Source organism: Triticum dicoccoides, chromosome 3B (genome assembly GCF_002162155.2).
Source record: "Triticum dicoccoides isolate Atlit2015 ecotype Zavitan chromosome 3B, WEW_v2.0, whole genome shotgun sequence".
NCBI classification, from domain to species: Eukaryota; Viridiplantae; Streptophyta; class Magnoliopsida; order Poales; family Poaceae; genus Triticum; species Triticum dicoccoides.
The window spans coordinates 167,401,151-167,416,896 of NC_041385.1; the positions used below are offsets into that span (position 1 = coordinate 167,401,151).

General features: G+C 48.7%; 1 protein-coding gene across 1 annotated transcript; it reads right to left on the bottom strand.

Annotated features, from left to right (window-relative positions):
- Nucleotides 1–2,215: 2,215 nt before the first annotated feature.
- LOC119275366 (beta-glucuronosyltransferase GlcAT14B-like) lies at nt 2,216–4,854 on the bottom strand. The gene is made up of 3 exons (XM_037556181.1): nt 3,436–4,854; nt 3,248–3,323; nt 2,216–3,148 (listed from the first exon to the last, which is right to left on the bottom strand). The coding sequence occupies exons 1-3, from the start codon at nt 4,247–4,249 to the stop codon at nt 2,509–2,511; spliced, it is 1,530 nt and encodes a 509-aa protein (XP_037412078.1). The 5' UTR covers nt 4,250–4,854; the 3' UTR covers nt 2,216–2,508.
- Nucleotides 4,855–15,746: the final 10,892 nt, after the last annotated feature.

Consider the following 15,746-nt stretch of genomic DNA (forward strand, 5'->3'; position numbering starts at 1 on the left):
ACGACATATTTTCAGCGAGGAGTAGTCACCTTTTTCCTCTCCATCTTTCAACAAAGCAGACATTCCATCAGCCACAAATAAGAATAAAAACGGGAAAGAGCAGATCACCTTGTCATATCCCACATGACATTGCGAACAATCCAAGAGGGTTCCATTGAATTTTGCAATGTATCTCACCCAGGTGATGCAAGTCATAATCCAGTTCACCCACCGGCGAGCGAAGCCCATCTTTTGCATCATTCGCTCCAAGAAGATCCAGTCCACCCCGTCATAAGCCTTTGGCAAATCCAACTTATAGGCATAGAAGCTCTTATTAGGGTCTCTTTCATGCTATATAAAATGAATGCACTCAAACGCAATCAAAGCATTGCCTGTAATAATCCGTCCAAGAACAAAGGCACTCTATTCAGGAGAAATAATGTCATCTAAAATAAGTCTCAAACGGTTTACCACACACTTTGCCCCACCTTGTAGATGACGTTGCATAAGTTGATGGTCCTGAATTTTGTGAGCCCATCGGGTTATCCACCTTTGGAATGAGAACAATGGTAGTGTTTTTCACCCCCTCCTGCATTATCCCCGTCTGGAAGAAATCTTTCACATCAGCGATAACTTGCTCCCTCATTCCTGCCCAGTTCCTCTGAAAGAAGCGAGCTGGGAAACCATCTGGACCCAGTGCCTTTAGTGGCCCAATCTGAAACAAGGCGCCATCTATCTCCTTGTCCATGAAATCTGCGCAGAGGCCATCATTCATGTGGTTAGTAACACGGATATTAATCAATTCAATTACTGGATCCGCACACAAAGATGTATCAGCTGTAAATAAATTTGAGAAGTAAGACGTCGCCATGGCCGCCATAGATGCATGGTCCGTGTGAGGAGTCCCTCAATCATCCACAAGCATCTTTATTCGATTTTTTCGGGCGCGCCAGACCGCTTTCCTGTGAAAGAACTGAGTATTACAGTCCCCTTCCCGCAGCCATGAAATCCTAGACCTCTGCATCCAAAGCAATTCCTCATAGTGCAAGAGCTCATTCATCCGGTTTGTCGCCTCTCTGATCTCCTTCCGATCTGCATTCATAGACATGAACTCCTCTAGGCGAGAGCGCGACTTATTAATCTCCTTTATGACCTTACCAAACTTTTTATGGCTCCAGTCATGTAGCTATTTCATCATGTTACACAAGTCAGCAGCAATATCACCAAGGTTAAGCATAAAACATGATTTAGTCCATGCGTTCATGATTAGCTCGGGAAGTGAGGGATCCCTTTCCCACATTATCTCATACTGGCGACACATCCGGCTAGTCGCCTGCACTGGCTCCTCCCAAGTACATCGGAGCAAAATGGGAAGGTGATCCGAGCTGGGGGACACGAGGTGCTCAACCTTCGTATGTCCGGAGATATCTCTCCAAGAATTGTTCGCGACGTCCCGGTCAAGGCGAACCTTGACGTTTGCATTGCCGGGTGTGCTTCGACATTAGCTATGGTGCATCACTCTCGGCGTCGAAAGTACACGCTGACGTGTTCGTGTGTGAACACATGGTAACTAAAATTGCGATCATGACGTTCCTAAAATTGCCATCGAAAACGAGTCAAATCTTGAACGTTGGGGCGTTCCAAATAAAAATCCTCCTGCTATTTATCTGTTTTTGGAAATTGGCCTGGTCATGACCTGAGGCACATCCCACTTGAAACGTCAAAATCTCGAGGGGGCCGTATGAATTTGATCGAAATTTTATTTAGGCGTGTCGGCGTATCTTCGGACGATAAGATTTGGCCTTTGTAGACCACTCGTGATGGTCTTGTCTCCTAATGGTAAGATGTGGTGCTTCTACGGTCCAGGTGCCACGCCACCGATCAGGCAACGGAAAGCTCGGGAAGCGGTGATGTAGATGCTCGATTGCCAACATCCTCCTCCCGTCTTTTACCTCTCTTCCCCGACAGCAACCCTTCTGCTGGCTTAAGCCTTACGAGTTAAGAGTCGAGGTCTCCTTTATCCTGTTTTTCTTGCGAGATGGCGGTCTGACTCTGGCATCAGTTTCTTTCAGACGTGTTTACTTTCCATCATCTCTGTGTTTTTTCAATTGAATCCTTCGATTGATTCCTGGAGAAGTTTGCACAAGATTTTATCTGGACCCAGCAGGAACTGAAACAAGAAACTCCCATGACCACATTAAACCACCTCTCTATTAGATAAGAAGAACAGCATGAGTTCATCTAATGGATGGTTGACGGATCAGTTAAAACATTTTCCTCCTCGTGAGTCCATGCACCAGCAAACCAGAGTAAGTACTGTAAAAATAAAACTAGTAATGTACCACGAAGCTCTCTATATTTCTCGCTCTATGTATGTATGAATGTATGTATATGCCATATTTAGTTATGTACGCCCTGATGCATGATTTTGTACAAACGTCGAAGGAAACGAAACGGGCACACCACACAGTGCGTGCGTGACGCTAACCTGGCTTGCACGCACGACCGACCATGTCAACCCGAGCTTAGCTACTTGCACTGGCGGTTAGCGAACGCCTCCGACCTGACGATTCGGTCCATGAGCCTGCGCAGCCTCTCGGCGCCGGGCCCCGGCCTCAGCACCCAGTCCTCGGCGCCGGCGGCGCCCTCGCAGTCCCCGCTCTCGCCGCACCAGCCTCCCGCCACGAACATCCCCGCCGCCGTGCCGTTCCCGCCGCGGCCGCCCAGCAGCTGGGCGTCGATGGCGTCGAGCACGGGGTCGTCGCGCGCGAACTTGCGGGCGAAGGGCGCGTCGCTGCGCACCATGCGGTCCATGTCCCCTAGCGTGAGCGCGTGCGGGTGCTGGCGCGGCGGCACGTCCCACTGGATGTGGTGGAGGTCGTGGTTGGCCACGGTGGGCACGAACCGGGGCGCGTTGCAGACCACCGTCTGGAAGTAGCCCTCCGGCGACGACACGAAGTTGGCGTAGTACATGAGCAGCGTCCGCGGCAGGTTGTCCCACCCCCACACCACGTACTCGGTGAAGTCCCGCGTCAGCGCCACCCACGCCGACCCCGTGTACAGCCTGAACGCCGTCGGCAGCTCCCGCCGGCCGGACGCGTAGAAGATGTCCTGCTTCTTCGACGCGTACAGCCCCGGGTCCACGATCAGCGGCTGCGCGCGCTGCCCCCTGCATATCATGACACAGTCGCTCGCCGCCGTCAGTTCCAGCTCATACGTAAATATCGGTCGCCGGAGGCGGGGAAGAAGGAGAAGGAAGAGTGCTCACTCCTTCCAGCCGAGGCGGCTGGTGTGCTCGATGAAGTTGACGTTGCGCGGCAGCGTCGAGAATACGTGCAGGACATCTGCGCGCGTCGCCGCAGTTAGTTAGTCAGCGGATTCGATTATGGATAGAGATCGTGTCAAGCAAAGCCGGAATATTTTAAACGGTTTTGCTGAAAAAAATAAGGCACGTACCGTCCTGGGACATGAGCGGGTAGTCGGAGGCGGAGAGGTTGATGAACCAGTCCCAGTCGCGGCTGCGGCGGAGGAGCACGGCGCAGGCGTGCAGGGTGTTGGAGACCATGGTCGGCCCGCGGTAGGTCACCATGTTGGCACGCCGGATCACCTCCACGTTGCCGACGCGCCGGAACACGGTGCTGTTGGCCACCCGCGCCGCCAGCTCCAGCCGCTCGCCCACGGGCGCCTCGCGGTCCAGGTGCACCACGTAGAGGTTGCGCGGGTGGTAGAGCGCGTGCAGCGTGCGCCACAGCCGGTCCAGGTCGCCCTTGGACCCTGAGATGAGGTACGCCAGCCGCGGCACGCCGGCGCCGGGCGGAGGCGGCGGCGGGGTCGCTGGGGCCTGCGCCGGCTCGACGAGGGCAGCGCGGCCGGCCGGGAGGAAGGAGAAGAAGGTGGCCGAGACGGGGGACAGCGACGACGACGACGTCGTCACGGTGAGCGTGACGGCGAGGAACAGGAACACGGTGATCGCGCCCGAGAGCGTCCACCTGCTCTCGAGCAGCGTCGCCACGGCGCCGCTCGGAAGCAGGGACGACACGCCGCCGCTCGGCAGCAGGGACGACACGCCGCCGCTCGGCAGCAAGGACGACACGCCGCCGAGGCCGGCGCGCGGGGACTTGCTCGACGCGGAGTAGTGCTCGCCTCCGCCGCCGGCGCCGGCGCGCGGAGACTTGGACGACGGGGAGTACTGCTCGTCTCCGCCACCTCCGGCGCCAGAGCCGCGAGGGGACGTCTTGGCGGACGACGGCGAGTGGTTGCCGGCCCCCATGCTGCCGCGCTCGCGTCGATCGCCCACGCCCGCGCCCGCGCGCGCGCTATCACAACTGTCAATTCTCCCGAGGATCACGTAGGCGAACCGCCACCGAGCCCGCGTGGACGCGCTATGTAGGATACGAGGTGCAAAGAAAAGAAGAATTCCTTGTCGCGATAGACAAAAGGAATCGGCCGGTGGACCAACGTCAAGTGGGGAGGGGAATTTGGTCGCGAGGTTAGGTTAGGTTAATCCCAATCCCTTTGATCCGATCAACGGGGGCGACGGGAGCTTGAAAACGAGTGGAATTGAAGGCGATGGCGATGAGCAGACGACCCAAGATCCCAACTATTGACCAGTTGTTGGAACACTTGATCGATCGATCAATCCATCAATCAATCAACGACGGCACCTTCGTCACAGAGGATGATGAAATCAACCAACCAAGAAGAGGATGATCGATCGAGCGATCTAGTCGAGAAGGGAGAGAGAAAGTAAGGGAGAGTAGATCGATGGTGGAGGAGAAGGGGAGATGGCAGGTATTGCGGGGGGAGCGGTTACTATTAATTGTAGCCGGAGATGAGGATCATGAGACGATATATAGTGCGCGGGAGAAACTAAACAAGCACTAACATATTCGGGCGGAGTGGCGCGCGGCGGCCCGGCAAGTGGCGAAGCTGCCCCGGCTAACACGGCCGTTACCCCGAAATACCATCCACTGCTCCGTACCGTACGCGCCCTCCTCTCCTCCTCCGTACGCAATGCGCTCCCCTGCTCCCTCGCTCCACACACGCAAATTCTCCCTCTCGTTGCTTCTGTCGCATCATGCACGGACTCTCTATTTTCCCCTCTCTATACCAGTTCTTCTTTCACGCGACGACATTGGTCAAACTAGGAGCAGTACGACGTTAGGCTAACTCCAATGCTAGATGCCGTCCGGACGTCCGCTTTGTCTGGAAATCGTCCGTTTGGGATAGGAATGGGGTGGCAAATAGTCAGCGTCCCGAAGTGCAGCCCTGAACATGCAGATCAGAAGGAGCTAGCGGCAAGCGATCAAGGCCCGGTTCCGACAAGTGAAGCAAGCGCGGGAGGAAGCGTTCAAGCAGAAGGCCCGGCCCAATGGCCCAGACGCAAAGCCAACCCGCGCAAGTGGCTGAAGGACTATTCCACGGCCCGTTAACTGTGTTAACGGTCGTTAGTTTAAATAGGGCATCTCTCTTTCTATTTCGATTTGGCTAGGAATTGGATGACGGCTTCGGCCGGTGTAATCGGATAGCCGTGTGGGTGGATGGGAGGCTAGCTACCGAAATTTTTCCCCAAATTCAAATTCAAATCCCTAATCCTCTCCGATCCGAGTGCGCTGCTTACAGTTGGTATCAGATTCAGCAGTCCTGGAGCTGCCGCGGCATCACCACGGGACGCGATGGCGAGATCGGCTGCGAACGGAGGCGATGGACAAGCTCTCCGAGGAAGGGCGCGGCATGTACACGCTTCTGCGGGCGGACTTCACCACCGATTTGGATCAGCGCTTCAAGGAGCACGGCGACAACCTCCTCCAAGCCGTCGACAAGCTGATCCAGGCAAACACCACGGCGCTCGACGCCTTGCTGTCGGCGCGCGTGGACGGCGTGCACGACGAGTTCGCGCTTGAGATCGAGGAAGTCGAGCGACCACGACATCCTGCCGGGCGCGTGGACACCTCGTCGTCCAGGATGGCTGGGAGTGGTCGCGGTGCTGCGTCCGACTCCCTTGGCGTCGAACAGGACCACCGGGGGAAGGCACATAACACATATGCCCCTCCTCCGGTCAGAGGCGCGCGTGATTCCAATTTTCGTGCTCGTTCTCCTCCTATTGGTGATTCCAAGTTTCCTGATGCTGCTGATAAGTTCTCGTTTGGTGTTCGTGCTGATCTACCCTGTTTCGACGATGCAAACCCGAGGCTATGGCAGAACCGTTGTGAAGATCAATTCAAACTGTGGAGTACTCCCCAGCACAGATGGATTTCACTGGCAACATCTCAGTTTGAAGGTGCGGCAGCTCGCTGGTTGGAATCAGTGCAACGCAGATCCCCACATATGTCCTGGTCTGAATTTTGCTGTAGTTTGCAGAGCCGTTTCAGCAGGAACCAACATCAGACGCTACTTCGTCAGCTGTTCCGCATAGCTCAAACCAGGACAATAGTTGATTATGTGGATCGATTTGCCGACTTGTATGATCAGTTGTCTGCCTATGAAGAAGTTCCTAATACCTTGCACTACACCACTCATTTCCTGGATGGACAAAAACCTGGTGTCCGAGTTGCCGTGGCGCTTCAGAAACCTAAGGACCTTGATTCAGCCTATGATTTGGCCTTACTGCATGAGGAGCTTGGGGAAGGTGTGACACATATCAATTCTCCTTCGGGTTTGAGGTCTAGTCCGTTTCGACTGCCTCTTCCTCCCAAAAACCGTGTCACTGAAGAGTGGCGTCAGCCTAAACCTCTGAAAACATCCCCAACTAACGACAAGTGGTCTGCACTGCGCACTTATCGCAAGTCTAAGGGACTGTGTTTTACTTGTGGAGAAAAGTGGTCTTGTGATCATGTGTGCAAGTCCACTGTTCAGTTGCATTTTGTGCAAGAGTTGATCGATCATGTGCAGTCTATGGATTCTAACCAGTCAGATAGCTTGGAGTCTGATACAGCTTCAGTTCATAGTATGCGCCTGTCAGCAGTAGTGATTGGCAAGGACCCAAATGCTCCCCCACTTTAGTTGAAAATACAGCTTCAGAACCGTTCCTTGATCTTATTAGTGGACTCTAGTAGTACCCACTCCTTCATTGACAGTGCATTTGCTCCTTTTCTTATGGATGTACAAGATACAACTGTAGTTTCAGTTACTGTGGTAGGCGGTGCTTCTCTGCAATGCTCCCAAATGTTGAAACAGTGTCAATGGAGTTGCTGTGACTCTTAGTTTTCCTCAGATTTCATATTACTGCCATTGTCTACTTATGATGGAATACTAGGTATGGATTGGTTGTCCTAGCATAGTCCTATGCAAGTAGACTGGGTCCAGAAGTGGTTGTCCTTCAGGCATCAAGGGCGCACAGTGTCATTACAAGGCCTTCTTCCTTTAGAATTTGCTTTGACAGTTGTGTCATTATCCATAATTCAGTGTGCTACTGACCAAACTGTATGCCCTGAGATGCAGGCTCTATTGGACAAGTTTCATACAGTCTTTTAGGATCCCATTGGCCTTCCTCCCAGGCGAATGCAAGACCACCATATTCCTCTGATTCCGGGTGCAAGACCAGTTTCTGTCAGGCCATGCAGGATTGCACCCCTTCTTAAAGATGAGTTAGAGAAGCAGATTCAAGAACTTTTGTCATTGGGAATGATCAGACCCAGCAAAAGCCCATTTTCCTCCCCTGTCCTCATGGTCAAGAAAAAAGAGGAGGGATAATGGAGACTAGTTGTGGATTTCAGACATCTGAATGCTATAACTTTAAAAAGCAAGTATCCTGTGCCAATTATAGATGAGTTGTTGGATGAACGAGCTGGAGCATGTTGGTTTACCAAGCTAGACCTCAAGGCTGGATTTCACCAAATCAGATTAGCTCCTGGAGAAGACTACAAAACTGCATTTCAAACCCACCATGGCCACTTTGAGTTTCTGGTAGTTGCCATGGGTCTGACTGGAGCTCCAGAAACCTTTCAAGGAACTATGAATTTTGATCTGTCTCCTCTTCTTAGGAAATGTGTGTTGTGCTTCTTTGATGACATACTTGTCTTTAGCAAAACATTTAAGAACATTTGGAGCATGTTGCCCAGGTTCTGATAATTCTAAAGGAAAAAGAATGGAAGGTTAAAATGTCCAAGTGTGCTTTTGCTCAACAGGAAATTGCTTATTTGGGACATGTTATTTCTGCTAAAGGTGTATCTACAGATCCTGCTAAAATCACAGCTGTCCAGAATTGGCCCACTCCAACTAATGTTAAGGAAGTTAGAGGTTTTCTTGGACTAAGTGGTTACTACATGAAGTTTATAAAGCACTATGGGATTATTGCCAAACGCCTCACTGAACTTCTCAAAAAGGGAACACCGTTCGTGTGGACCAGTATTACTGAAGAAGTCTTTGTAGTACTCAAACAAGCTCTCACCTCTGCTCCAGTCCTGGTTGTGCCTGATTTCTCCAAAACATTCATTGTGGAAACAGATGCATGTGACTACAGTATTGGGGCTGTTTTAATGCAACAAGGACACCCCCTAGCTTATGTCAGCAAGGCTCTGGGTGTTAAAAACAGAGGTTTACAGTTTATGAGAAGGAGTATCTAGCTATTTTGCTAGCAGTCGATCAATGGAGATCCTACCTGGAGGTCCAACCATTTGTGATCAAGACTGATCAAAAGAGCTTGGCTCATTTACAAGACTAAAGATTACACACCCCCTGGCAACAGAAGTGCTTGACCAAACTGTTAGGTCTGAACTACACAATCCAATATAAACAAGGCACTTCCAATACTGCTGCTGATGCATTGTCTAGGAGACCTCCTGATGGAACCCAGGTCTATCAGATTTCTAGTGCTCAACCCACTTGGTTACAGGAAATTGTTGCAAGCTACAGTCAGGACACTAAAGCTCAAGCCATACTGCAACAACTAGTTGTTGATCCTAAGTCTAAACCACCATTTTCGTTGCACCAAGGAGTTTTGTGTTACAAGAAATGCATTTGGGTTGGTCAGCACTCTGCTCTGCAACTGAAAATATTCCTTGCCTTTCATGCAAGCCAAGTTGGTGGTCACTCTGGGTTCCCTGTCACATATAAGAGGATTATTTCTCTTTCAGATGGATTGGTATGAAAAACTTCATCAAGTCTCAAGTGCAATCTTGCATCATTTGTCAACAAGCTAAACCTGAGAGGGTGCAGTACCCTGGGCTTTTATCACCTCTTCCAGTTCCTCCTAAAGCTTGGGACACAATTTCCATGGATTTCATTTCAGGCCTTCCCTCTTCCTGTCAGTACAACTGCATATTGGTAGTTATTGACAAATTCTCCAAGTATGGCCACTTCATGGGCCTCACACATCCCTTCAATGCACAGAAAGTTGCTGAAATCTTTCTGGACAACGTGTACAAATTTCATGGTATGCCAAGGCTGATCATTTGTGATAGAGACCCCATATTCACAAGTGCATTCTGGAAGATTCTTATTTCCAAGACTGGTGCTGAATTAAACCTGAGTACAACTTATCATCCTGAAACATATGGTCAAACAGAGAGGGTTAATCAGCAGATTGAATGTTTCTTGAGGTGTTTTATCAGTGCCCACCATGCCAAATGGAGTAAGTGGCTCTCTCTGTGTGAGTTCTGGTACAACAACAATTGGCATTCTGCACTGAATAAATCTCCCTTTGAGATCATTTATGGCCAAAAACCTAGGTACTTTGGGATTTCTGAGTCTGATACCATTGCTCCTGTGGATATTCAGTCTTGTCTCGACTCACGCCAGTTGGTGATTGATTTGGTCAGGCAACACTTGCTCCGTGTGTAGTAGCGAATGAAACATCAGGCAGATAAGAAACACACCGAACGAGAATTTGCGGTGGATGACCTTGTGTTCCTCAAATTGCAGCCGTATGTACAGTCTTCAGTGGTCAGAAGAGCCAATCATAAGCTTTCCTTCAAGTTCTTTGGACTGTACAGGATTGTGGAGAAGATTGGTGAAGTGGCATATAAGTTGGATCTCCCAGTTTCCAGTCGCATTCATCCAGTGTTCCATGTGTCGCAGCTCAAATGATTTGTTTCTCCTGCCACAACAGTTCAAGCCCAATTTCCATCCCCTGCATCCTTGCTTCAAGTGCCAGTATGAATATTGGACCGCAGGTTTCGGCCATCGGGACACAAGACAGTAGCACAGGGACTCATTCTGTGGAGCGGGAGTTATCCTGAGGCTGCCACCTGGAAAGACCTGGACTTTGTGAAGCAACAATTCCCTCGGGCACCGGCTTGGGGTCAAGCCGGTTCGCAATGAAGGGGGGATGTCAGCGTCCCCAAGTGCAGCCCTGAACATGCAGATCAAAAGGAGCTGGCGGCAAGCGATCAAGGCCCTATAGCGGTTCCGACAAGTGAAGCAAGCGTGGGAGGAAGCGTTCAAGCAGAAGGCCTGGCCCAACGGCCCAGACGTGAAGCCAACCCGCCCAAGTGGTTGAAGGACTATTCCACGGCCTGTTAACTGTGTTAACGGTTGTTAGTTTAAATAGGGCATCTCTCTTTCTGTTTCGATTTGGCTAGGAATTGGATGACGGCTTCGGCCGATGTAACCGGATAGCTGTGTGGGTGGATGGGAGGCTAGCTACTGAAACTTTTCCCCAAATTCAAATTCAAATCCCTAATCCTCTCCGATCCGAGTGCGCTGCTTACACGAATGTCCGTGCCGGGCTGGACTGGCGTCGAGGCGCCTAACGCGCGGCCCCAACTGCAACTTGCCCGCCGTGGGCAAAGAAAAAAAACACATGCAAAAGCAAAATAAGGCATAAAACTTAGCTATAAAAACTTAAAAACATCATTAAAAGTCCACCGCCCTCACCGCCCAACCACAACATTTGGTTTAATTAAACATAAAAGGAAAAAAAGCAAAAGATAAATGTGGCCGCCCCGCGCGCCACAGAAGACCTCATCGTCGCCTGATGCCGTCGCAACCATCATCTTCAGGCGCCACCATCCTCGTCGTCCTCGTGAGGTCGATGTAGGGTGGGGCATCCAGAGGTGCGGCGGCGGTCTTCGGATTGGGCCAGGGGCGTACTATGCAGGCGGTGGAGGAGGCCGGGGCGTTGGCGCTGGGGGTGGCGACCACGTCGTCAGTGCATGCTCCTGCTTGACCCCCTCCTTCACCTTCGCCTTGACCTCCTCCTTGGCCTCCTCCTTCACCTCTTTCATGTCCTCCAGCTCCGGGACGTAGACGTCCCTGGAGGCAAAGAGCTCGAGCATGAACTACAGCTGTACGAGCAAAGTATGTCTACCAGAGGGGAGGGGGTGAATGGGTTTTAAATTTTCTTCGGAAAACTCAAAACTCTCGGAACCCAACACCGGAGCGGATAAATACTAACTACAACGAGCTAAAACTAAGTATCGAAAGAAAACTAAAACGTGCATCGAGACAAATCACATGAAGGAAAACACATCGAATGTAAACATGAGTAGTAGAGATAACTAGTGGTGTTCGATGGCGACATGGTATTTGTTCGACCAGTTCGTCCTTCTACACAAGGACTACATTTGGTTGGAGGGGCTGTGACTTAACATGGAAGATAAACTCTCTTCACCCTATTTTCCTTGATGATTGGTTCGTCAACCAATGCCGATCACTCGTGGTAGATACTTGAGGCGATCTCCAAACCTTTATAGAATTCTTCTTCGAGAACCACAATCACTCTTGGTCTCTAAAGAAATTGACACCTAACCATCTAGAGAGTTTGCAGCTCTCAAGAGTAATAGGCAGTGCGTACTAGGCTTAGATTCGAATGATGCTAAGCCACTATATAAGTCTTCGGCTCTAGGGTTTTTTCTCTTAGTGGATTTTAAACTCAAATTGCTTAGAGAGGGGGTTGCTCAACAATATTCTCAGAATCAATGGAGCAACCACCGAAGAAAGCCGACGCGGGGTGGCTATTTATAGCCGCAGCCTTCCCTGAAGGGAAATGACCATTTTAGACGCACAGTCCAGCCAATGGCCAACCGACACGTTCATAACTGTCAGAATTTGGAGCAACGGTAACATTACTTGAGAAACAAGTAATGCTAACTCCCCGGTCTGAGACAAATCTCTCACAGCGAAGAAGATCATAGTCTCTTGCTAGCAAGTATTTGCTCGGAACACAAAGAGATTTCTTTCGCAACTTTCATATGATTTAGGTTTAGCTACACCCCTCTTAATAGTACGGTGGTCCTATGACTCAATAAAGAGAAGAAGAAGAACAAAACAAATGCTACGTATTCACTCCATCTTCAACCTCCTCGAACACAGTCATTTTCTTTGGATGGGAACTGAACTAATTGCTTCACTTCAGCAATTTTTGAGGGGTCACTCTTGTTATCCAAATCATTGGTGATAACCTTCACTACAGCAGAGGGAGATTATCTTCGTCGTTTACATCAAACTCCTCGTGATCTCAGGGACCTATTACTTTGTGTGCACTAGCAAACACATAAGTCCCAAACTGTTTATGTCAACTAACTCCAAAACAAAAGGGGCCTATCATTGCACCAACAATCTTCCCCTTTTTGGACGGTTGTTGACAAAACAGATAATCATCAAAGTGAAGATAGATAAGTGAAAAGTAAATCGAACAAGAGTGAATTAGCGTTACTTGGCTCGATGATGAAACATACTCCCCCTAGATGTATGCAGAGTAACTGATATGAGATAAAATACTCCTGCAATTTATTTAAGTATATAGTGGAAATTCAATCATTCAAGGTGATGATTTGCACTGATGATATATAATCAATCAGGATTGTAATGCAATCATTCATAACTTCTAATGATTATTTCACCTGCAAAACAAATACTTCAAGAGAAATAGTGCAGCAGGCGGGGTTATTAACATTACATAACATAAGTTTTACATCATAGCACAAATAGTCTTTAAGGCATAAGTTTCAAATCGCACAGAAAACTGCTACTTCTTGAGCCTGCGTTGGTTTTTCCCTTGAAGAGGAAAGGGTGATGCAGCAAAATAGAGATAAGTATTTCCCACAGTTTGAGAACCAAGGTATCAATCCAGTAGGATACAACACACAAATCACCAAATACCTGCACAAACAATCAAACAACTTGCACCCAACGCGACAACGGGGTTGTCAATCCCTTCACGGTTATTTGCAAAAGTGAGATCTGATAGAGATATATAAACGATAAAGCAAATATTTTTGGTATTTTTGGTTTACAGATCGGAAAGTAAAAGATTGCAAAATAGTAGATCAGAAACTAATATGATAGAAAATAGAAGATCAGAAACTAATATGATGGAAAATAGACCCGGGGGCCATAGGTTTCAATAGAGGATTCTCTCAAGATAGCAAATAATACAGTGGGTGAACAAATTACTGCCGAGCAATTGATAGAAAAGCGCAAAGTTATGACGATATCTAAGGCAATGATCATGAATATAGGCATCACGTCTGTGTCAAGTAGACCGAAACGATTCTGCATCTACTACTATTACTCCACATAACGACCGACTCTTGCCTGTATCTAGAGTATTAAGTTCATGAAGAATGGAGTAACGCATTAAGTAAGATGACATGATGTAGAGCAATTAAATCAACCAATATTATGAAAACTGTTGGGGATTGTAGTAATTCAAAAAAATTCCTACGATCACGCAAGATCTATCTAGGAGATGCATAGCAACGAGACGGGAGAGTGTGTCCATGTACCCTCGTAGGCCGAAAGCGGAAGCATTTAGTAACGCGGTTGATGTAGTCGAACGTCTTCACGATCCAAGTATCAAAAGTACGGCACCTCTATGTTCAGCACACGTTCAGCATGATGACGTCCCTCGAGCTCTTGATCCAGTTGAGGACGAGCGAGAGTTCCGTCAGCACGACGGCGTGGCAACAGTGTTGATGATGTTACCAGCACAGGGCTTTGCCTAAGCACAACGACAATATGACCGAGGTGTTAAACTGTGGAGGGGGGCACCGCACATGGCTAAGAGATTGTCTGTTGTGCTTTGGGGTGCCCCCTTGCCCCCATATATAAAGGAGGGAGGAGGAGGAGGCCGGCCAAGGGGGAGGCGTGCCAGGGGGAGTCCTACTAGCACTCCAAAGCTAGTAGGATTCGCCCCCCCCCCCTTTTCCTATTCCAAGAGGGGGAAGGAGGGAAGAAGAGGAAGAGGGGAAGGAAAGAGGGGGCCGCGCCCCCTCTCCCTGGTCCAATTTGGACTGTCATGGGGAGGGGCGTGTGCCACCTTGTGGCATTCCCTCTCCTACTCCCTTATGGCCCATCTAGGCCCATAACTTCCCCGAGGGGTTCCGGTAACCCCTCGGTTCCTCGAAAAATGTCCAAACTCTTCCGAAACCTTTCCGGTGTCTGAACATAGCCTTACAATATATCAATCTTTATGTCTCGACCATTTCAAAACTCCTCGTCATGTCCGTGATCTCATCCGGGACTCCGAAGAAACTCCGGTCATCAAAAACACATAACTCATAATACAAATCATCATCGAATGTTAAGCGTGCGGACCCTACGTGTTCGAGAACTATGTAGACATGATCGAGACACATCTCTAATCAATAACCAATAGTGTAACCTGGATGCTCATATTGGCTCCTACATATTTTACGACGATCTTTATCGGTCAAACCGCATAACAACATACATTGTTCCCTTTGTCATCAGTATGTTACTTGCCCGAGATTCGATCGTCGGTATCATCATACCTAGTTCAATATCGTTACTAGCAAGTCTCTTTACTCGTTTCGTAATGCTTCATCCCACAACTAACTCATTAGTCAACATTGCTTGCAAGGCTTATAGTGATGAGCATTACCGAGAGGGCCCAGAGATACCTCTCCGATACATAGAGTGACAAATCCTAATCTCGATCTATGCCAACCCAACGAACACATTCAGAGACACCTGTAGAGCATCTTTATAATTACCCAGTTATGTTGTGACGTTTGATAGCACACAAGGTGTTCCTCCGGTACTCGGGAGTTGCATAATCTCATAGTTTGAGGAACATGTATAAGTCATGAAGAAAGCAGTAGCAATGAAACTGTAACGATCATAATGCTAAAGCTAACGGATGGGTCTTGTCCATCACATCATTCTACTAATGATGTGATCCCGTTCATCAAATGACAACACATGTCTATGGTTAGGAAACATAACCATCTTTGATTAATGAGCTAGTCTAGTAGAGGCATACTAGGGACACTATGTTTTGTCTATGTATTCACACATGTACTAAGTTTCCGGTTAATACAATTATAGCATGAATAATAAACATTTATCATGGTATAAGGAAATACAAATAACAACTTTATTATTGCCTCTAGGGCATATTTCTTTCAGTCTCCCACTTGCACTAGAGTCAATAATCTAGATTACACAGTAATGATTCTAACACCCATGGAGTCTTGGTGTTGATCATGTTTTGATCGTGGAAGAGGCTTAGTCAATGGGTCTGCAAAATTCAGAGCCATATGTATTTTGCAAATTTTCTATGTCTACAATGCTTTGCATGGAGCTACTCTAGCTAATTGCTCCCACTTTCAATGTGTATCCAGATTGAGACTCAGAGTCATCTAGATTGGTGTAAAGTTTACATCGACATAACTCTTTACGACAAACTCTTTATCACCTCCATAACCGAGAAATACTTCCTTAGTCCTCTTAGGTAACTAAAGATAACTTTGACCGCTATAGAGTGATCCACTCCTGGATCACTATCGTACCCCCTTGCCAAACTCAAAGCAAGGCACACAACTGGTCTGGTACATAGCATGGCATACTTTACAGAACCTATG

Coding starts and splice junctions, on each gene's coding strand:
- LOC119275366 (XM_037556181.1), bottom strand. CDS start 4,249: ATGGGGGCCGGCAACCACTCGCCGTCGTCCGCCAAGACGTCCCCTCGC. Junction 3,324..3,435: donor CCCGCTCATGTCCCAGGACG/GTACGTGCCTTA, acceptor CGACGCGCGCAG/ATGTCCTGCACGTATTCTCG. Junction 3,149..3,247: donor AGCCGCCTCGGCTGGAAGGA/GTGAGCACTCTT, acceptor CATGATATGCAG/GGGGCAGCGCGCGCAGCCGC.